The sequence below is a fragment of the Ursus arctos genome, unplaced genomic scaffold (assembly GCF_023065955.2).
Source record: "Ursus arctos isolate Adak ecotype North America unplaced genomic scaffold, UrsArc2.0 scaffold_11, whole genome shotgun sequence".
In the NCBI taxonomy this organism is placed as follows: Eukaryota; Metazoa; Chordata; class Mammalia; order Carnivora; family Ursidae; genus Ursus; species Ursus arctos.
The window spans coordinates 21,172,156-21,196,175 of NW_026622775.1; the positions used below are offsets into that span (position 1 = coordinate 21,172,156).

Genomic DNA, 24,020 nt, shown 5'->3' on the forward strand with positions numbered 1-24,020 from the left:
TCTGCATGACACTGCTCTGGATGTTCTTGAGTCAGAAGTTGAATTTCTGCCAGAAGGGTGTGGGCTAGTCCCTTTACAGCTTAGTGAAGCTTTGGTCCCAGAGCCTTTAATGTCAACACCTGCTAGGTATTGGCAATTTCACAGGTGAGGTGTTAAGAACCCCACAGATGGGGGATGAAGGATCCTACGTGAGATCTCAGAGGTTGGGTGTTATCCAATCCCAGAGAATGGGGTATGGGCAATCCTAGAAGATGCATCTCTATACTCAAACAGCCTGGGGTATGCTGGTCTCAGACATCTGTATATATATAATATATAATATTAATATTAATTAAATAATAAACATAACATATAATATTAATATAATTACAATATATATTATATAATATATAATATTAATATTAATATAATATACAATATAATATATATAATATATATATATAGTGCTGTGGCTTATTATTAGAACTCAAGGATTTATGGGCACCTGGTGGCTCAATTGGTTGAGCGTCTCCTTCGGCTTGGGTCATGGTCCCAGAGTCCTGGGATCTAGTCCCACATTGGGCACGCTGCTCACCCGGGAGTCTCCTTCTCCCTCTGCCTCTCCTCCCGTTGGTTCTCTCACTCTCTCTCTTTCTCTCTCTCTCAAAAATAGATAAAATCTTAAAAAAAGAGAGAGAGAGAACTCAAGAGTGTAGGATTTACTCTGGGTCATTATATATAAGCTTCTCAACCTTTTTGAGTCAACAACATGTCCTCATTAGTCCCTAATAATAGATCAGAGGATCTTATATCAAATATAATCATTGAGCTTTGTAATTTAAGAACTCTGGTTGCAGCATTATCTTCAATTTTTAAATTGTGAAAACTTGCATGAGCTGCAAGTTATGTGCTATTTTTAGTTAGTTTCAGCAAAATATAGCTGGAGGTCCTATCACAAGATTAACAAACATAAATTATTGGGGAGGTTATTTATTATTTTAATTATGTGACATTATCTTTCCCCACTGACAAGAGCAATCAAAACGACTAAAATTGAATCAGTGAAAATGAATAGATTCCCAAAGGTTATAAGTGTTTTAAAAAAAATGTCATGCATTTATTAAATTTCTTAGATGTTAACCAAAAAGGGTTAGTGAAGTAAAAACACAGTGGCCCCCTCCTTATGGGTTCAGAATCTGGCTAGTAGTAGACAGAATCCTAGAAATCATCTAATAAATTCTTTCACTTTCTAGATCAGGAAACTGATACTTAGGTCTGGTGCAGTGACCATTTCCGATGACTTTAACCTTTACTGACAAAATGTCAGGCAAGACTTTGATAGTAACAGGAACTGGATGGAATGACAATAATATCATAAGCATTAATTCTCCAATATCGTAGGATTTTGGATTACTATAGCAGTCTCTGGTCCAGTGTCAGAATCCCCTTGACAGATTTGCACCTGCTGCTCCTTGAACACTTCCCTGATGGGAAGTTGGATTCTCCCAGAGCAGCCCATTCTGTTATGAGGTAGCTATTAATGTTGGGAAGACTTTACATGGAGCCGATGTTGTTATGCCTATGACCCATGGGTTCTACTCTCTGGAGCCAAGACCTCCAAGTGTTTGCCAATAGCAATTATGTCTGATCTAATTCTCTTCTTTTTCCAGGAAAGACATCTCTAGTTCTCTGAGTTACATGTCATATGTGGGGCAAGGGTGAAGTGAGGAAAAGAGAGAGAAAATAATGTGCCATAGCTTATTATTAGAACTCAAGGAGTTAGGATTTATTCTGGGTAATCACATACAAGCCTCTCAACCTTTCTGAGTCAACAGTATATTGTCATTAGTCCCTAATTGTAGATCAGAGAATCTTATATCAAATATAATAATTGAGCTTTGTAAATCAAGAACTCTAGTTGAAGCACATCTTCAATTTTTAACTTAGGAAAGGAGTAGCTATACTGAAAAGAATTCAGATGCTACGAATTGTAATATGAAGGGGGAGATTCAATGAAATACGAAGTAGGACTTTTTATTTGTAAAGACTGTTGTCTGAGACACCTAATATCAGAATCTATAGACTTCGTGTTGCACTAAAACACAGTAATACTCAAGATATTACAGCTCTGTAATAAAAAGTAAATAAAATTCTTGTTATTTAACTGTTTTCTTTTAAAAAAAGGAAAATATCCCTTCCTACCACTTAAAATATTAGTTAAAATTCCAGAAAACAGGGGTGCCAGGGTAGCTGTGTAGGTTGAGCATCTGCCTTCGGCTCGGGTCATGATCTTAAGGTCCTGGGATGGAGCTCCAGGTCGGGCTCCCCACTCTCCCTCTACCCCTCCCCCTGCTCTCACATTCTCTCTCAAATAAATAAATAAATAAAAATTTCCAGGAAACAACTGGAATGCTAGGATACTCTTAGCTAAGATTTAAATTAGATTTGGGGGAAGTTGTGCATATGTTGTTTTCAGTAGGTTGCAGACCATAAAAATATAAATTTATTTATTTATTTTTTTTACTTTAAATCCTAGAAGGCACCGTTTTTCTTTATTCTCTAGAAAATATAGCACATGGGTGGTGCTGAAGGGGAGCAGAATTTGTCACCCAAAATACACCACTTTGGCCTTGAGGGTTATTCTGATCTGAAAGCAGTCACAACCCAGCAGATTCAGCAAAATCTCTTTACCTCCATGTTAACTGCCTAAATTTACATTGCAAAGGGGGCCAGGTCGGGAAGAGAGCTATTACCAGAGATGGACCTTTTTACCTAAGAAACTTATCTGCATAACAGGGCAATCTTTGTTGTCTAAACATCTCTTCTGTCTTTCTCTGAATGGCCCTCCTTCCCTTGGTCTCCCCAGACTCCTACCCTTTTCTTCAGCTCTGGATGTTCTATACTCTGCATTTTGAATTACTTGGCTGCCTTTTGAATCTTCATACCTTTATGGGGCTCCTGTAAGTAAATAATTTTGTTTGTTTTCCTTCCATTAATCTGTCTAGAATCAATTTAATTATTACACCAGCCAACCTATAAGGGAAGAAGGGAAAATTTTTAGACCTCCACAATGCTTATTTAAATATCCACTGATAGAATTGTCCTGATAAATTTAAAGTATAAAATTACTTATTTTCTAAACACAGAGACAGATATTCATCTGACAAATCTAGCCACACAGATGTTGATGTTTGTTCAAAGGCTGATTTACCTACAGACAAAAGTATTTTTAAAACACAGTCTAAGAAACCAGAGACAAATAGACCCGAAATGGAATTTTGTTACTTACAAATAGCTTTGAATCTGGTGGGATTTTCAAATTCTGACCATAACTAGGTTTGGTTCTACGTAAATTTGCTGTTAAAAGGCTTCACTATATGTAGACCAATAGCCCTTATTCACCCACCCATTACGTGTCATTTTGCATGGCGAAAACAGGAGAAATGTGAATTCTATTTATTAGATTACCCATGGGAAGGAGTAGGGTCAGTGAAAACATTTTGGCTAAGTGTTTGCTATTTATTTGCTAGGATGATAGTGATGTTAAACTTGGGAGATGAGTGTATGTGCATGTTAAAATTATATTTGCTAATTGGGTTATTTTACACAATAACCATTCAATTTATTTAGACTCCACTACATCCTAGGCATCTTGCCAAATGTTAGAGAGAGTATGAAGATAAGATAGTTCCCATCCCACACTGTGATTGGTAATACTGAAGAAATAATTACGATACAGCATGCTATCTTACAGGATATATAAAAGGTTATAATATAGCATAACATATTGTAACATAGTAGAAAGTTTCAAATACAAGTTTCCTGTGGAGTGAAGACTTTGAAACAATATACACTAAATCATGAAGAAAATTTTAAAGTCAGGGATGCCTGGGAGAGTCTGCCTTCCTCTCAGGTCATGATCCCGGTATCCTGGGATTGGGCCTCCCTGTATCGGGCTCCCTGCTCAGCGCTCCCTGCTCAGCCGGGAGCCTGCTTCTCTCTTTGCCTGCTGCTGCCCCTGCTTGTGCTCTCTCTCTCTCCCCCCCGCCCGACAAATAAAGAAATAAATAAATAAATAATAAATTGTTTTTAAAATAAATTAATTAATACTTGTGGGATGCATGGCTGACTCAGGGGAAAGACCATGCAACTCTTGATCTCCAGGTAGAGAGTTCGAGCCCCACGTTGGGTGCAGAGATTACGTAAATAAATAAATAAACTTAAAAATTGTAAAATGAAATGAGCCAACTCTTTCAAAATCTTTAATTTTACATGTTTCTTATTTTTAAAAAAGTATATTGTTTCATTCTAGCTTTCTGTAAGAGTTAAGAGAACTTTATGAAAGATAATTTTGAGCTGGACCTTGAGGAAATGAAGATTTTCTGAGCAGGGAAGGAGCAGAATAAACTTCAGTCGTAGGGACCTGCATAAGTAAAGGCAGGAAGCTCGGTGTGTTTGGGGAATGGGAAGAACTGACCTGCTAATTGGGGCATGAGGTGGGAAATGGTAGCAGTTGTAGTTAGAAAGGAGTCAGCCAGGTTCTAAGTGTCTAATTACATCCTCAGGCAGTGGAGAAACGGTGGATGGTTTTTCGTTTTATTTTAAAAATTTTTTTTTTTTAAAAGATTTTATTTATTTATTCGACAGAGATAGAGACAGCCAGCGAGAGAGGGAACACAAGCAGGGGAGTGGGAGAGGAAGAAGCAGGCTCATAGCGGAGGAGCCTGATGTGGGACTCGATCCCGGTACGCCGGGATCACGCCCTGAGCGGAAGGCAGACGCTTTAACGACTGCGCTACCCAGGCGCCCCCTATTTTAAAATTTTTACTTGTAAATAATTTCAAATTTATGGAAAAGTTGCAAGTATAAATAGTACAAGAAACACCAAGATATATCCTTTACCCAGATTCACTTATTAATATTTTGTCCCATTTGCTTTTCATTTGATTTCTCACTCTCCTTTTTATGTGCACATATATGTACACACACTTTTTTTTCTATTCCATTTAAGAGTAATCATGGCCCTCTTCTCTGAAATATTTCTGTGTGTTTTTCTTAACAATAGGGATACTCTTCAGAATCATAGAATGGTTATCAACTTTAAATTTAATCCTGTTATAATACTTTTTATCTAATCTGAAATTTATATGCCAATTTTGTCGACTGAAGTAGTGTCATCTTTTTTCTTTCAGTGAAGGATCCATTCTAAGATAAAGTGTTGCATTTAGTTGTTGTGTCCTTTTACTCTTTTAATCTAGAACATTTCTACAGCCTTTCTTTGACTTTTATGACATTGACATTTTTGAATAATATAGCCCCCTTTCTTTTTTTAATAGAGCAGGCTTGATTTTGATGCGGAGAATTTTATATAGGATGTTAAATAATCAGACCTGGGTTTTAGAAAAAGGCATTCTAAAGGCAAAGTTAAGGATGAACCTAAAGCTGAGAGAGTATCCTTTCGGTGATGAAATGGAAAGCTATTGTTGGCCAGTATTCCCTTCTAGCAGGGCAGGAGTGGAGTATGGCTCTGGCCAGGATCCCTGGAAGTTGGGGCAGGCGTAGGAACCAAGGGAAAGGGATTCAAAGTCTGAGTCCTGAGCAAGGTTGCTTCTAGAATAGTGTAAAATGTCAGGTCCACAAAGGCAGATGGAGAAGCAAGACCCAGATCTGAAACAGTGGGCTTGAATTTCACATTATAGCGTAAATCAGATTAGATAGTGGCATTTGTTCTGAAGAAGAGCGTTAAATGCATAGTTGAGCTTACAATTATGGAAAGTAAATCCCTGAGTACCAAAAATTAGAAGGGAAGAAAAATACCAAAAACTAGGCGTGAACTGATATTCTAGCAAACTTGAGGGGAGGTTTCTGATCTTGGATATGACCAATGAAAGCCTACACAAATGTAGGAAATTAGGCCTTGAGTGCCAGTGAAGTAGGATCTTTGCATAAAGGCAGGATCAATAAGGGCTATACCCTCCATAAAAGGAAAAAAAAATCAACTATGGGCACTGGGAGGTGATAAGGATGTTTGCCTGCCTTGGCCTGGGCTTTGGGTGGAGGAAAAAAAAGAAAGCTTCATGTAGGTTTGGGTTTGAATTTACACTGAATCGTCTAGGAATCTTTCAGCTTAGAAATCCACATAAAAAGACCCAGTGAGTGATAACACAGATTTGGCCAATAGAGGCATATGGAAAACTGCTTGGGAGGGACATACAATCCATACAGGATTCCTACAGATAAAACCTTGCTAAAGATGAGCTCAATCAAAAACTGTAAGGTACATGTAGAGGAGGAGAAACTCTACCATGAATAAGTCGCCAATGCCACAGAGACAGCAAACAGCAGAGATAAATTCCCAGTAACTTCAGATAATAGAACTACTGGCTTAAGACTAGATTTAAAGTAATCCAGGTATAAAGTCATCATAAGGACAGCATACGTCCAGGTCTAAGGTAAAACCAGGGAAATGGGAAAAATGGGGTAAATTTAAGGGACATATCAAAAGAAGAAATGACAAAATTTGGTATCAGATTGAATATAAGCAAACAAAACTAGATATAAGTCAAAGATAAGTTTAGAATAATAGTGGTATCCTGGACAGCTAAAGTCAAGAATCAATAATCCATAAATTCATAAAAATTTATTTTTATTTAAAAAAAGATTTTATCTATTTATTTGAGAGGGGCGCCTGGGTGGCTCAGGTGGTAAAGCATCTACCTTCAGCTTATGTCAGGATCTCAGGGTCCTGGGATTGAGCCCCGCATCGGGTTCCCCACTTAGTGGGGCGCTGCTTCTCCCTCCCCATCCCACCCCTGCTTGTGCTCTCGCTCTCTCTCTCTCTCATAAATAAAATCTTAAAAAAAAAGAGAGAGAACATTTTATTTGAGATAGAGAGACTACACGAGTGTATGTGGTGGGGGGCAGAGAGACAAGTAGATTCCTTGCTGAGCATGGAGCCCAATGTGGGGCTTCATCCCAGGACCCTGGGATCATGACCTGGTTGAAGTCAGATGCTTAACTGACTGAGCCACCCAGGAGCCCCATAAATTCATAGAAATTTACAGATGTTAAGGACCTTAGAAATTATGTGCATGGACCTCTCTTCTCAGAGATGAAGAAATCAATAGACAGAGAATTTACATGACTACTTCATGGTCACCCTGGTGATTCACTGAGAAAATTCCTAGAATCCAAGGAGAGATACCCTGTGAGCAGCTGAAATTACGCTGCTGGAGGGAAATCAGTGTTGGGTGGATATCTCTGGGGAGTCCTCCAAAAGGCAATTGGAGAGGTGTGAGTAAATGTGCTCTTCAAAGGAGAGATGACATAGGAACAAGAGAAGAGAAACAATGATAAAGTCACAGGGAATAACCACTATTAAGGTTGCAAACTGGAGATGGCTCCCAGAGGAGTCAGAGAAGGATAGATCAGACATGAGGGGCAATTGGAAGTGGCCAGATCCAAATCCTGTAGTATGTTGCCCTACGGACGGCTTCATTCTTTTGTTATTTATTTTATTTTGCACAAAACTGTGTCCTTAAGCATTTTTAAGATTCATTTTATTTTATTTATTTGTCAGAGAGAGTGAGAGAGAGAGAGAGCACAAGCAGAGAGTGCAGGCAGAGGGAGAAGCAGGCTCCCTGCTGAGCAAGGAGCCGGATGTGCTTCTGTATTTGTATATAAACATCACCATATATTTTGTCAATACTTTATTTCATGTTGATTTTTATCCCATGCATGGTCTTTTTGTTTATTTGATTATTAAAGTTTATTAATTTTATAAGCAAAACATAAACTAATGTTTCATGTTCAAATCATTGACAATAACCTACCTATATACCATTTTTCCTTCCCACATCCCTCCCTCCCCACAGCTAGTATAACCACTATTCTTTGCACTTTTCTATAGTGTTATCATTACACGTATACACAAAACTACTAAGAAAATTCTTTCGTTCCTTTTTTATTTTAAAGTGGCTTTTATGCTGGAAGTAATTTTTGGAACTTACTTTTTAAAAAAGAGTTATTTACTTATTTATTTGAGAGAGAGAGAGAGAGAGAGAGCAAGCATGCAAGCCGAGGGAAGGGCAGAGGGAGAGGGAGAGAAGCAATCTCCCCACTGAGCTTGGAGCATCCCACAACCCTGAGATCATGACCAGAGCCGAAATCAAGAGTCGGACACTTATCCAACTGAGCCACCCAAGCATCCCTGAAACTTACTTTTTCACACAATATCATGTGAAGAGTCATATTTTGTGTGTAGTTGTAGTCCATTTTTACTGTTTTACAGCATTCCATATGTGACTTTGCCACACTTTATTTTCCTGTCAATGGTTATTTAGGTTATTTCCAAATAGTTTAGTCTATTTTATTTTATTTTATTTTTTAAAGATTTTATTTATTTATTTCACAGAGAGAGACAGCCAGCGAGAGAGGGAACACAAGCAGGGGGAGTGGGAGAGAAAGAAGCAGGCTCATAGCAGAAGAGCCTGATGTGGGGCTCCATAACGCTGGGATCACGCCCCGAGCTGAAGGCAGACGCTTAACGACTGCGCCACCCAGGCGCCTCTAGTTTAGTCTATTTTAAATAGTGTTACTATGAATATTTGTACATGTCCACTACTGTATATTACAAGGACTTCTGTGGGGTATATCTATGTATATTGATTTAAAAGTCTTTCTGTAAAGCATAGCATATTATTTTTTTTATTTTTATTTTTTTAAAGATTTTATTTATTTATTTGACAGAGATAGAGACAGCCAGCGAGAGAGGGAACACAAGCAGGGGGAGTGGGAGAGGAAGAAGCAGGCTCATAGCGGAGGAGCCTGATGTGGGGCTCGATCCCATAACGCCGGAATCACGCCCTGAGCCGAAGGCAGACGCTTAACCGCTGTGCCACCCAGGCGCCCCAGCATAGCATATTAGAATGGCATTAGGCAAATGTTCTGATTGTGGCAATTCAAGTCTAAAATAATGAACAACTTTTCCTAAGATGAATAGATTCAAATACAACCCTAGGAGTCTTGTATAGTGTGCACTCAAGATAAGGGTTATTACCAAGTGTTTTCCTGAGGCCCAAACTTAAAGCAGTAGTTGATGACAGATTTTTGTCCCAGTGACCCAATTAATGTCAATGTTATTTTCAGGATACAAGAGGAAAACTGAGGACCAGAGGCAAGGAAAAGAGATACCAGGTTAACTGAAGCTTAGGATTGCTTGGCAGCTAGTCCGGAATAATTCTCTTTCATCTCCTTTGAGAGTCTTACCCTACCTAGCAGCCCTCCTTGTGTGAGAGTGAACAATATGAACAAAGAGAACCAAGGAAAAGGGCTCTGTCAGATTTCTTCTCTCAGAATCTGTTGATTGTCTACTAAGAAAAGTTTCTTACTCTTAAGAGGTTCTGAGCTTACAAGTCTTGTGTCTTTGTGAACATGTAAGAAAGAACCCTTTTCTGCATGTGTGTACGTGTGCACACACGGGCATGGACGTGCAAGGAAAAAGTGAACACTGGGCAGGCATAGAAGCTATCCTGCTAATCTCTCTATTATTGTCTTCTTTTTTTGAAGTATTACAAAATCTTTTCACGTAAATGAAAATCATTCCTATACCTTAAATAACAATAACTTCATTGCTGAAACTTCCCATTCATTTTTACCTGCAGCAATCACACCAGAAACCATGCACATTATTTAGTGAAACTACCTAATTTCCTGCTTAAAGCAAGCATCTGAGCCTTTGTGCCCAATGACAAACCTGTCTACCCCCTTTCACACCTATCTCACATGGTATCATGATGGAAAGGAAGGAATGGTTATCTAAGTAGGTATGTTTGTAGAAAATGAGGAGTACAGTGGATTACCAGTGCTACACGGGTCTTACTGTCTTAAGTGGGGTCTTCTTTGACAGGAGCTCAGGGAAGAATCTTGTGGTCTCTAACTCCTAGTCATTTGCTATTCTCCCATTTTTCTTTTCTGTTTAGAAAATAGGTTTTTAAAGAAGTTAAATAGTACACAAATGCCATGCATTTAGGTGGAACACAGTGCCAGTGCATTACCAATTATTCCAAGCCCACACATAAAACATACATAAGGAAAATATTGTTTCTGAATTGCAATGTGTGTTCTACAAGGAGATATTTAAATCAAGATAGGAACAGCAGAGGTTTCTTCCTTGTTTGGATAGTACTTTAGGACATAACAAGAAACTACAGCTCTTTTTCCTCAGTATGTCAAATAAGGATGCATTTCCCAAGTTGTTTAACACCCCCCACCCCCACCAAAGAGCTGGAACTAAGTTGCATCCAATTAAGGTCTGTGCTTTCAAGTACATTACTATAGAGCCAATATTATTTGGAAATTCTGTACATAATCTCTATTCAGCATTTATCTAAACATAATATTAATATTTAAGGTTTATAGACTCAGCCCTATAAAATAATATTATTATCATTGCATGTTTATTCATCTCCAGTTTTCCTGTAACAAAATATTAAAATTTGATTGTAAATATGTAGAGAGTAGAAAAGGTGAATTCCTCTTGTAAAAAGAGCATTAACTAGAGCATTCTGATTCTCATTGAGAATTAGTGCAGCAATTTTTCTATAGATAAAATAACCTCTTATCTTATGAAGAGCTGCATTAATTACAGCCTGAAATTCTGTTTCACGCATCCTCTTTTAGAGCCAAAGAGAGAACAGAAAAAATGTGTGCTGTTGGAAGTCTGTACTCCCATTTTCTTTTTCTTCTTCGAAAATAGCTTTTCTGAAAGGTAAATAGTACACAAATGCCATGAGTTTAGGTGGAACACAGTGCCAAAGCAATACTAATTATTCCAACAACAGCAGTAGCTATAACTCTAGAAGCAAAAAACAAATTCCAGTGTTATGAGTAACTTTGCTTATCATAATAAAAGAAGATGAAATTTAATGTCAATAGCAGTATGAGTGTAGGAGGTAATTCTATTTCATTTTCTTTTCAGACAAAACAGAAACGGAACATGGAGATACAAACAAGTGAAAACCCCAGGTAATAAAGACTATAGAGATATCTATGATCTACATTGAGGCCAAAAGCTTTAGTTTTAGAGCTATAAAAGGCAGTTTTCACTTTCTAGAATCTATATTAAGACCTATACTTCCTTGTGTGTCAACTATACTCAAATAAAAGAAAAGAAAAAAGACCTATACTTCTTATTTCCTCCCACCACCCTTATTGGGTGATGGTGACCAACCAATAAATGGACACAGAGGAGGAAAGTGAGAATAATTTATTGAGCAGACATTCACTGTAATATCAATACTATTGTACATGTAAAATTTACCAATACCTGCTTCCTGTTTTCTTTGCACCTCTTCATGACCTTTGTTCCCTTTCCTATTTAGTACCAACCCTTGCCCAAGCTTTGTCCAGTGATTGGTTTTTGTCAAACTTTGTGTGTGTGCAAGCCTGCCATATAATGGTGCTGCCTACGTGCTCAGGTTTGGGGAAAATTTCTTTCCTCATTTATTCATGCATCTATAAAGAAAGCCAGGATATTCTTATGCACTGTTACTATAGACCATGTTCTCCACACCACCATTCCAGGAAAAGAATCAGGTGAAATGGAATACTTGGAAGATAGTAAAGAATTAAAAGTAGCAGTAGATAGCATAATTCTACAAGTGAAAACCCAGATAACAGTCCTATTACTCTTCTGTAAGAATCCTGAGATAAATAAACATGTTGAATCTGTTAAAATACCTAAATCCACTATATGGAATTGAGATTCATCGAAGTAAAGCCAGTTTCCCTTTGGTGGTTTGGAATGGGTTCACATTTGCAAATGGTGTTGCCTTGTACGGTAGAAAGGACACACAAACCTAGTTTTGAATTTCAGATCTGCCATTTATTGGCTGATAACCTTGCCCAAGTACCCTTCTAATTCTCAGTGCTCTCCCAGAATGCAGAAAATGACACTTACCTTGTAGAACTATTGGTATTGGTAGAGATATTGTATAAAGTATCTAGAATGGCACCTGGTACGTATGGGCTGAAAAGCAGGGAGCTTTTGTTGTCATTGTTATTAATCATCTTGGCACACTACTTTTTCATAAAATCTCTAATATCATAATGAATATAGAGATGCTAATAACTTGAAATAATAAAATAATAAAATGCCTTAAATTCAGAGACCACTTTTAATCCAAAGTACTCAAAACCCATTTCTCTTTCTCTGCTTAGTTCTATACAGGGAAAGAGATACTACCATGGAGAACATGAGGGCATCCGAGTACAGGTAGAGGGGTAGGACAGGGTATCACTGTCTGGCTGCCCTGTTTCCACTAGCCAATCCAGACTAAGTGAAGAAACAAAACGACACCATGAGGAAGGCGAGCAAACGGAAAAGGATTGAACTGTTCACATTGTAGGCCACCAGGGATGTCTTAAATGATCCCATGAAATACAAATCACTTCAAGTCACCTGAAAAAAATTAAAGAATTTTGGAAAATGAGCAATTTACATAGAAGCTAAGAATTGAAGCAAAGATCTGGATTCCTCTCAAAAATCATTTTTAAAAAATTTTGTCCAGAATTAGCCCAGTCATTGCTTCCGTTCTCAGCTTTTCTCAAGCTGTAGAAACAGAGCCAAACTTAGTTCCTTCAGGTTTCTTGTTGGCTGCAAAATGATGAGGCCCTTCATCTCCTCCCTGGTGTTGCAATCCTTTCTCTTTGCGATTGCCTCATCCGCCACCTGCCTCACGCCAACACTTTGCCTACTATTTTCCTTTCTGTCCCGCCTTCCCGTGTGGCCACTTGGCCGGCTTGCCAGCAGTGGATTGGCCAGGAGCAGTGGGCTGTCATGTGACCAAATCCAAGCGGCTGTAAAGCACCTAATTCTGAGTTTTCCATGACGCACCTGCTGTGGTCACATTGGCTCCCAAGTAAATAAATGGTCAAATCTTTTCCAAAAGTGGTTTTGACAAAGAACGACTTAAACTGCCAAAGATGTTGACACATGGGCTGTTATCTAGGAGAGTGAGTAAAGCAACCCATTTGAACAACGAGAACAGTTAAGGCCCACCTCTTTGTCCCCTTGCCTTTTTACATTGATATTCCTGTGGAGACAAAGGGAAAGAAGAAAAGGAAACAAAGGCAGATCTTTAGTGCTGGCTGTCCCAGGGTTGATTAGGATGCTGATCTGTGTGGCAGGTTTCTAGGTTCTCACCCAACTTCTTGGCTGCAATTCAAAGGATTTAACAGTGCGCTTTGTAAATAGTAGTGTACAAAGCCGGTCTAAAAATAGTACATTTCCAGGGTCTGAATTGGGTGAGTGGAATGAGTGGCAATGGCTGTATTGTACAAGACAGATTACAAGCGAGTTACTCGATGGTACTTGATATGCAGGGTTATTCACATGCTTCATCTGGTTGGGTTAAATAATGCAAACACATTTACCAATGTACATGATCATTTTGTTTATTTGTGCTCTAGAGAGCTTGTGTGTGTTTATGACAGACAAATGTACATGTTCTATTTTCTGACAATCAAACAAAGCTCTCCCGGATGAGGTAAATAGCTGAGTTAAACAGTGGAGCCGACACTCCTGAGAATCGCTGATGTGACACTATGGTGGTTGTTAATGACAGGTTTCCTGCTGCGCTTGCTGCCCTAAAGGATTTTTGCTGAAGGTGGGAATCAACAAGAGGCTCTGACAACTAGTGGGACTGCTAGGTCTGGCTGAAATCTCTCTCGAAACCATGTGTGTGAAGGCTGGTGCCTCACTAGAAATTTTTCACCGTGACAGCAGCTGGGCTTGTTCTTCCTGCCCCCACTCCTGGGGCCGGGCTATGTGGACAGCAAAGGTGAGGGGCTTGTCCCTAGACTAGAGCGGACGTTGCAGATGACAACTGTGGAAGCCAGGGTCACAGAAGACTCAGGTGCAGGAGGAAGCCTAGAGGAACTTTAAGTAGGAATATTATTTCCCGAAATGAAGGTGCTGGGAAAGTGTTTTGCAGTGTTTTGAAAGCAAAAGCCACCCCTCCTAATGTTTTCAGCTGTAAATGGTGGTTATCCCTATATACTTTGAGGAGAGAGATTTTCTCATGCCAAAGTACAATATAATTATTTCCTACATAACTAATCATCTTTTAGGTAGTTTGGAGACTTTATTATTTAATGCAGTGTGGAAACTCTTGGGCGAAGCCCTCAGTCATTCTGGCAGGTTGGTTTCCAAAAATTTTAGAAGATGGAAACAGAGCGGTAACAGTGCTTGAAGTAATTGGATTAAGGAAATACATTATAGGGGATAAAAAACCCCAGCATATCACTTTGGCAAACATTTTTCCTACCCAAATGTCATGCCTTTAATCTGATACAGTAAATTGGGTCTGAAGGTCTCTAGGAGCATGCATGTTGGCGCTCCTCTCTCCCCTCCTTATGCTTTGTGGCTTTAGGAAAGTTATGTAAACACTAACTCCCCAGTTTCCTCATCTGTACAACAGTGAGAACAGTACCCACCTCATTAAGTACATTGTTGTGAGGATTCAATTAGGTAATTTAAGTAGAGCAGTTGACCCATGGTGATAAATGAAACCTTGGCCATCACAATGAGAGGCAATTAGCATTCCGGGCGTAGCCTCTTACCTGCCTAATAACATCCTATTCTTTCTAAATGGGTATCATCTCACAGGCTGAACACTGTGCAAATGTCTAATTCCTTCTGAGAATTACCACCATCATCATTACTATTATCCTGGTTGTTGAAGAATGAACACTTCAGAAGGCATTAAATCAGACTTTGTTACCTGTCATTTCCTTCTTTATCACCATCTACATGATATTGGGGGTTAATTTCTCTTTAGAGCTATCTTGGAAGATAACATGAATCATTATTTTGGTTATTCTGGATTTTCTCAATCTGGCTTTTATTTCTTATGCAAAGGAATTATGTTTTTTTTCAATAAAGTAGATATTTACTTACATCCCCCAAAGAGTTTGGGAAACAATATAAATTTCATCTCTTGTTTGAACCTGATTTTTCAAATGAATGAGAGAATATAACTGGATAGTCTTTTTGGGGTGCACACCCTCGGGCATGAGCAAAGTGAGCTCTGAAAGAGCCTGATGTAGTTATGGAGAAGTGAAGAGCCAAATAACTTCCTAAAGGTCATAGTCACAGCAAAAACATTCACCCACCGTGTTTGTAAAGTTAAGAAGAGCACTATAAATGGAAAAATCAAACTGTGCAAAACAAATTGTAGATGGTACCTCTGCTTGTAACTATTTTCAAGATTTGCTTTCAGTATCTGTACCACAGTGGGTTTTTTTTTTTTTTAAGTTTTATTTATTTCTTAGAGAGAGAGAGCATGCACGCACAAGCAGGCAGAGGGCGAGGGAGAAGCAGAGGGAGTCTGCTGCAGAGCTCAATCCCAGGACTCCAGGATCATGACCTGAGCTGGAGGCAGATGCTTAACCAACTAAGCCATCCAGGCGCCCCTGTACTACATTTAAACTTATTCCAAAAAGAGGGATCACTGTTACTACTACAACTTTTAATGATAATCATCCAAAGTATCTTTTGGATGTATCTTTGGATAATCATCCACAGAATCTTTTCAGCCAAATATATGAAAGTATTGGAATTGACTCATTTATAAAATTTTCATATCTCTATACTTAAAAATCATGTCAGAAAGACAGAGAATTCTGATAATTGTCCAAGTTTAATTTTCACTGGACCAACTGAATGAATTCCTTTGCTTTCTCTGCAGAGGGGGCACAATCTTGCCTCCAGCAGGCTTTTCTCAAAGGGATAAAATGTATAGACACAGCAACTAAAAGACTGACACTTCTCTTTCAGTTCATTTGAGATTGGTTTTGTTTTATTTTAAGTCTATCTACTAATGTGCTGACTGGGTTCTAGGTATTTAGAGGGATTAAAAACTGTACCTGTGCTCATGAGTCTTGTTGGACAAGAAATTACTTTTAACTAAAAACCACTCAAGGCAGTGTCCATAAGTGTCCAATTATATTTAACCAGCTGCTAAAATAATGTCAGAGATCACCAAGGGTATGGACAGTCAACCCCAGGGTAGGCTGGTGTGGGAGGGAAATGGTATTTGGTAAAGGTAGATGATGGTAGCTATTATGGGCTGAATTGTGACACCCCAAATTCATATGTCAAAGTTCTAACCCCCTAGTACCTCAGAATGTGACTGTATTTGGAAATAGGGTCTTTAAAGAGGTAATTAAGTTAGATGAGGTCATTAGTTTGGGCCCTAATCCACTATGACTGGGGATGCTTCTAAGAAGAAGATATTAGGATACAGACAGGCACAGAAGAAAGACCGTGTGAAGACACAGGGTGAAGACGGACATTTACAAGCCAAGAAGAGAGGCCTCAGAAGAAACCAACCCAGGCAACACCTTGACCTCAGACTTCCAGCCTCCAGAATTGCAAGAAAATACATTTCTATTATGTGAGTCTTTGCTACTTTGTTATGACAGCCCACATAGACTAAGGCTATGGCCTTGAAGTAAGAGTGAGATTTGTTTAGGTAGAGAAAGGTGGCACATGGGTTCTACACTTCTCTGTCTCCTGTTATTAAATATCTTCCTCTTATTTGCACTTTATTTTCCTTGATTATCTCCTTGGTTCTACTCTTAGAGTTAGGATGTTAGGAGATTATGGGGAGAAGGGAGATGGGAAAGGAATTAGGGGAAGAGAGAAGAGGAAGCACAGAAAAGAGACTATGTGATACCTGATGGCATATTAGTGTTTTAGTAGAAGTGATCAGATAAGGAAAAGCAACAAAAAGCAGCAATTATAAAAGCAGTGAGCAGTCTTAAAACTAAGGGATGTCTTTAAGAATAAGGAACTACAGAGTATTTAAGAAGATTATAAAAAATCTGAAATTTATCTGTACTCAATAAAGAAGTCTTCACTGCTCACTGTGTCCTCTTGATAAGTTCAACCTTTATCTTTGAAAATAAATTCCAATATTATCATTATAGTTATGAGTTTTTTTATATTTATAACATCCCAGGGTTGCCTTCCTGGTACATTATTTTTGCACTGTTGAAATGCCTTTTTTTTTTTTTTTTTTTTTTACAATGGAGATAATGATGTAAACAGAATATGAAAACATTTATATCAGTAGCAAAGACATGGCTGGGATATTTGGTCAAATAGGGCTTGCCACTCAGGTGATTCTCATTACTCATTAAATATTCCTACTGATTTAGGGGTTTTAAGTTGAGAAATATAGTGGAGACAGTGACAATAGATGAAGATAAAATGGTGCCTCAAATCTAGGCTAATCTAGGAAAACCCTGAAACTCATCTAATGTTTTCCACCCAGGCATAATTTGTTTTCAATGGTGATGTAAAGAAATGCTTTAAAAAAAGAAGTGCTGAAGTGACTACATGTACATTGTTGTTTCTTAAGGAAAGAGCATATGTTTGGTCTAAGCTCCTGAAAGTATACTTCAGTCTCAGTAGTGAATTTATAGAATTCTGTTTCTTTCATTACAGTTTTGCAAGTTGTGTTCAGGAATGGGCAGGAAATACGATTAGTGAGGAGAGTTTTTATACTCTGATCTAAACTATTAAGAAAAGGGGGTACCTTGCTCGCTTAGAGCATGCAACTCTTGATCTTGGGGTTGTAAGTTCAAGCTCCATATTGGGTGTAGAGATTACTTAAAAATAAAATATTTTAAAAATTAACAAACAGGGATGCCTGGGTGGCTCAGTTGGTTAAGTGTTTGCCTTGGGCTCAGGTGATGGTCCCAGGTCCCGTGTCCGGCTCCCTGCTCAATGGGGACCCTGCTTCTCCCTCTGCCTGCTGCTCCCCCTGCTTGTGCGCTCTCTCTGACAAATAATTAAGTAAAATCTTTAAAAACAAACAAACAATTAAGAAAGGTATTTCGTATGGAAAACATTTCTTCCTTCAGAACTCTTCACTCCCCCCCGCCCCAGGCCCAAAGTCCGGTTTACCTTCAGAGGTCCCTCCCAGGCCACAGCCTGTGGGCTTCCCATAAAAGGTTCTTGCCTTGGGTTGTTGATAGCCTCTACAGGTCTTATCAGGCTCTTCCTCAGCCTGCTGGCTCTGCCTTGCGTGCTCATCCTTGTTGACCCTTTGATCCAGATCCATGTTCTCCATTTACTCTCTTGGTCTGAGTGCTTTGGCCTTCCTCAATTCCTGTACTGCCCTTACGCAGTGCCACTTTGACCAGCATCCTATAATTAGGGGACAGTCTTCTCTATTCCAGTGCCCAGCCCTGGTTTCTGAAATCCCAGCCTGGGCCCTCTGCTTTCCCAGGAGAAAAAGGTGAACATGTAAAACATCTTGAGTGTTTTTCTTTGTATGTCTGTCAAAAGCACAATGCTCTGCTAAGTAAACATTTATTCTTGAAAAAAAGGAAGGAAGGAAGGAATATTGGTTTTGTCCACATTTTCTACACTTGGGATTATGGTCTGCAGCAGTAGGAAAAGGCCAGCTATGTTCCTGTAGCAATTCTGTTCTTAGCATATTCTTCAACCATTAGCTGCAACCATTACCTCCTAACCCACCTGCTTCCACACATAACACTTTTCTCCATAGAAGGATTGTTCCTGCCATCATTATCACCAGAAACAAGCAATTTTCCAAGGGTGGGCAGATACATTTCAGAGAACACAACTAGAAGCCAAATTTAGGAAGAACAAGGAAGATCTAAAAAGTACACAGCTTGCCTTATTTATCCCAGTGGTGTTATTTTTGCCAGCGGTGTTATGTTGACCCTATGATTTCCATTTCAGTAATCAAAAAGTCCCAGAATAATCGGAGCAATTGTTCCCAACTCTTCTCTTAGATCATCAGATCTAGTATAAAAGAAGGAAAAAGAAAAGTTAACATCCTCATTATGTGACAGATATTGAGGTAGGTATCTGTAGAAAACATTTTAGAACATCTACCCAGCCCATAAGGAACCCCTCAGCGACACCACTCACCACAGGTGAGCTTCTTCAGCCATGCTTATGCTATCCAGCCCTACTGCTCCCTCCCACTGTCCCCAGCTGCCATACACTCATGCACAATGAACTCCCCTTAGAAGGTAAGGAATCAGACTCTTTGTGAGACTTCGAAATTGGGATTATGGGATTTCCATTCCTTCTGTGTTCGTGTCCTAGAAAGGGATATGTCGACTCAAAAGTTATGGGCAGTCACACTGTGTCAACTCTGTTGGCTTAGAAGAGAGAAGACAGACATACAAAGAGAAGCTACAATGGCTCCTGATGATCAATTTTTATGTCTTTGTTCTAACCACCTTATAAGGCTTAGCTAAAGTCTTGACTTTAATAATAATGAATGGGATATCATTACCTTATAATTAATTCTCTGGTCTCTCTCTCACACTTTTTTTCTTAAACTAGCTCAGGTTGGTTTCTGTTACCTAGAATGAAAGGAATCCTAACTAATAAAGTGACACACATGCTTTCCCTTATTTAAAATGATTTTCACAACAGATCTCCGAGGTATTTTTTATTTTACAGATGAGAGAACTGGTATTAACTAAGTTACATAGGCTTTCTTTATGCCTTGTACATTTCAGGGATGGCATTTGAACTCTAGTTTTGTGGCTCCTAAAACCTGGGCTTTTTCCACTTGGCCCTTATCCCTTTGGAGGTATTCTGACAGCTGGGAGAATCCTCCCCCATGGACTCAGATGCTAAAGTTTTGTAAACTTTGAGGTAACAAAGATTCCAGGTATCACAGTCACCCCCTGGCTATTGATTCCCTGACTTAACGCCAGGTTTCTGCCTGTCCCTCCCCATTGGGAACACAGACTGTGCATTCTTCTAGGCCTGGAGGAGCTGTTCCTGGGCTCCAGAGGGAGCAGGGGCCCTCCCCTAAAAGAAATAATATCAAATCCAAAAGATTGTACATCCTTTAGATATGTTTCTGACCTCTTGTCAGTCAGCAGGGCCCTAGGGCATCCAGGCTTGTACTGCAAAAGGTCTCTGCCTGCATAACATTCATAACACTCCTTTCACTGGAAGATTTGGCCAAGATGGGTCAGTCTATTCTTTCCCAGAAACAGAGGGTCCTTTATCCTTCCACTGATAGCAGGCTAATGGAAGGCTGTTTTTTATTTATTTGGTGATTAATTATTTGGAATCCATCATTCAGATTCTTCCGGAGAGGAGAAGATGCTTCCCATGTGAGGCCTGTGGTCTGTTTGTCCAGGGAAGTGCTCTGGAGCTCCTGTCTTGCCCGGGCCCTATGGTACCTTGCTTAAGAAGCTGTTATATGTTAAAGACATGGGCATATTTCCCCTGATCTTCCTAATGATGTGACTAGTTAAATGACCTATTTTGCACTCAGAAACAGAATTTATTCTCTTTCTGTGGATCCTGAGACCAAGTATTGGGGCTGAGTTCTTGGTGTTGGAATTGCCCATCTTCTGAGGGAGATCCAGCATAGCTCCACAGAGATGGGAATTGATTTTTATTTCCTGGATGATGATTCAGATGGCTGTTGGTGATTGCAGGAACCACAGTAGCCTGACCAAAGTTTACAAAAGTGAAATAATTAGAATCTGGAGCTTTCCCTCCACGCTCATCCTCATCTTCAATTCTTTCTCCCTCCTGGCAAAACTTTGTAGCAAAGTGGTGGCCAGTTCAAGAATCTGGATTAATTGTCCATGTGCCACTGATAGTTTCCTTAAGTACTGTGGGGAAAAGTAAAGGAGACTAAGATTAACGTTAGGTTAATCTCACTTCAGTATCTGGCACAGAGTAGTCTCTGAATGAATGTGAAAAGAATGAATTACAATAAGAGCTTATAAAACATTGAATGAAAAAAGAATGTATACATCATGATACTCAGAGAGATAAAGGGAAGATTCTTCTTTATAGAAGAATGGGAGCTAATAAAGTGGAAGGGATGATAGGAAAAAATCACAATTTTGCAATACCAGTGTAATGTTTGATCCAGGCAAGGGTCATCAATAAATGCTAATGCCATTGGGTGAAGGATTGTTGGGAAAGAAGTTATTCACAAGTCTCAAAATATCAACTACCAGATCACTTATTAACTAAAGGGGAAAGTATACCTTACTATAGGTAATAATCACTTATTACCAAGGGGAAAGTATACCTTACTATAGAGAAATATAGCAAATAATAACCAAGCACCACCATTACTCAAAGCACCACCAATAATGGGTCAGTGATATTATATGCCTCTTGATATGGGGCAGTTTGAAGTAGATAACATTATTATCTATTAGTCTTTTGTCAAAAATATTTAAACTGGGGTGCCTGGGTGGCTCAGTGGTTAAACGTCTGCCTTTGGCTCAAGGTGTGATCCCATTGAGCCCCATATAGGGCTCCCTGCTCCGCTGGGAGCCTGCTTCCTCCTCTCCCACTCCCCCTGCTCGTGTTCCCTCTCTCGCTGGCTGTCCCTCTCTCTGTCAAATAAATAAACAAAATCTTTTTTTAAAAATATTTAAACTGAATCTAATTATGGGGAAATGATTACACAAATTTAAGATGTTTGACATTCTACAAAATAAATGATGTGGACTTTCCCAAAATGTTTTGTGAAAAAGGAACAGGTTAGAGAGATGGTTCTAGATTAAAGAAGCCAAGGAGACATAACAAGTCAATGTGTGAAGCCTGAATGGATCTTGGATTTTGAAAACATTTATAAAAAACATTTTGGGATCAATTAAGGAAATTTAAATACAGCATATACATTAGATGATATTAATTGGAATTAAATTTCTTACTTGTAGAAATGATTCTAAGGTTATGTAAGAGAATGTTCTTGTCTTAGGAGATACATCTTGAATATAAAGATAAATTATCATGATGTGTGCAATTTATTTTCAAGTGGTTCAGTGGTAAAATTATGTATATAGTTCATAAAGTGTGTGTGTGTGTGTGTGTGTGTAGTGAGAGAGAAATTGGAACACAATGTTAACAACCGTCGAATCTAAGTGAAGAGTATGTACTTTACTATTCTTTCACCTTTTTTGTGGGTTTGAAATTTCCCAAATAAATAAATTGCAGGGGAAAAAGAATGAAGAATAAACTGACTTTCACCTTATGAATGAATTGGAGCCCAGGTAGTTCTTTTAAGTTGGGCAGAATAAACAGGCAGTTGGGGTGCCTGGGTGGCTCAGTCGGTTAAGCATCTGCCTTTGGCCTGGGTCATGGTTTAGGGGTTCTGGGATCGAGCCCCACGTCAGGATCCCGGCTCAGGAGGGAGTCTGCTTCTCCCTCTCCCTCTCCTTCTGTGTGCTCTTTCTCTCTGTCTCTCAAATAAAATAAATGAATAAATCTTAAAAAAAAAAATAATAAACAGGCAATAGAGCCCCAGAATATCACAAGTTGAAGTTCTTTGAAGTCTAAAAATGATCTACAAGAAAAAGTTTTCTGGTTAAAAAAATGAGGGAAACAATGTGTGTGCTCTGTCTTCCTTTTGCTGAATCACAATGAATACTGTTGGTATACCAAAGTTCTGAGTAAAGAAATGTGTTTGGTTTTGTTCAATGTCACAGTTTTTAAACCTATTTAAGGTTTAAATAGGTTTGACCATGGAACCCCCTTTAAAAATGTTACCCCTATGAATTTCCTCAGAAACGATGTTCCTCAGAAGAGACCTAGAGAAACCCTGATCTAGCTCAAAAACATCTTCATTTTACAGGTGAAGAAATGGAAGCTTAGAGTAGTTGATGTCTCAAGGTCACAGAAGAAGAACTGAGCCCACAACTCAGGTTTGGAGAAAGGTAATGCAAAGATAAGGCTTATTGATATTCACAGAGAAAGAAACATTTCTTATAAAGATCATGGGGATTGAATATTTAACACTATTTCAACCAAAGAAAACCCCATATTTTATCCCATTTATAGATGTTCTACATATAGGATCTGTTTTGCAAACATGACACCTTTGTTTATAACCATGGAGACATATGTTGTTTGCTCCTAATATTGTACCATACGTGAGAAAATGAAATGCCTTCTATCTGTGGTGCTAATTTAAGTTTCATCCTGTTATAGGGACCAAATATTACATGGAATTGTGATAGAATTGCCCTGTCTTAAGTTACACTATTTACTCTAACAGTTGTGATAGGCTAAGGGGGAAAAATTCCCGCATTTTATTGCTTTACAAGCCAACCACGGTAAGAACATACATCTGCTTTAAAACTACACAATTTCTTTTCTAGTGCCCAAGCAGATTTGTTCTGGGCTCAAGCAGTTCTCAAACCGGGCTGTGTCTCTGATGGCTGCAGTTTGCATTCTGAGCATGAGCACAGCCCCGGTGCAGGACGGGCAGTCTCAGTCAACAGATGTCAACTCCCCTTGTAAATGCACTGTTCTGTCGCACAACTGGCAAAGGGAACTGAAGGAGTTCCCTTCCCTTTATGGCTTTTATCTCTCTGGTTAATAGGGGATGATGCTTAAAGGAGGCAATTCTTGAGCAATAAATCCAGACTGCAAATAAAGCAAGGGGAGAGGGAGGAAAATTACAATGTAAGAAGTTTCCTTTGTTTACTATGTTTAATTGGGATTCCACACATGAATGAAGAAGAGAAGAGGTTCTCTCCCAGGGTGACTGGGAAGGGGGAAAAAGGTGGGTTTCCTCTGTCTGTGTGCTTTTTAATGTGCAAATTAGTCAGAGCTTTTCCCAGCCCAAGAGAGTTTGCAGTTCTGAGTACAGGGCCAGTGTCTCAGTGGGTGCTCAGTAAATATTAATTGAAGAAGATGATGGCTTTGAGGAGTGGGCTTAATTACATTCTCTCAGGCACAGCCTTCTAGCGATACACATAAAGGTCACTCTGTCTCTTGCCCTGGGCCCTACCCCAGTGACCCCTTCACTTAATGAGAGAGGTCTCTATTCCCTCCTTTGTCTTCCCTCTTATCGGCAGTTCTCTCCAACCCACTCAGCCTTCTGCACTCAGAGGCTGATGAGAACAAAACAGGGGAGAGTAGAAACAACAGCTGCACCGTCTTCCTCCATGGAACTCCACGGTATCCTCCTTGAGCTGGCAGGAAGAGAAGGGGGCCG

At 39.2% G+C, this 24,020-nt stretch overlaps 1 protein-coding gene across 3 annotated transcripts in view; it reads left to right on the plus strand.

The window, feature by feature from the left end:
* Nucleotides 1–24,020, plus strand: part of JADE1 (jade family PHD finger 1) — a 506,990-nt gene that overhangs the window by 303,384 nt on the left and 179,586 nt on the right. For all 3 annotated transcript variants that reach the window (XM_057310064.1, XM_048212307.2, XM_048212310.2), the window contains one exon: nt 10,958–11,004. In XM_057310064.1, the coding sequence (XP_057166047.1) occupies nt 10,958–11,004 (47 nt within the window). The remainder of the gene's footprint in view (nt 1–10,957; nt 11,005–24,020) is intronic.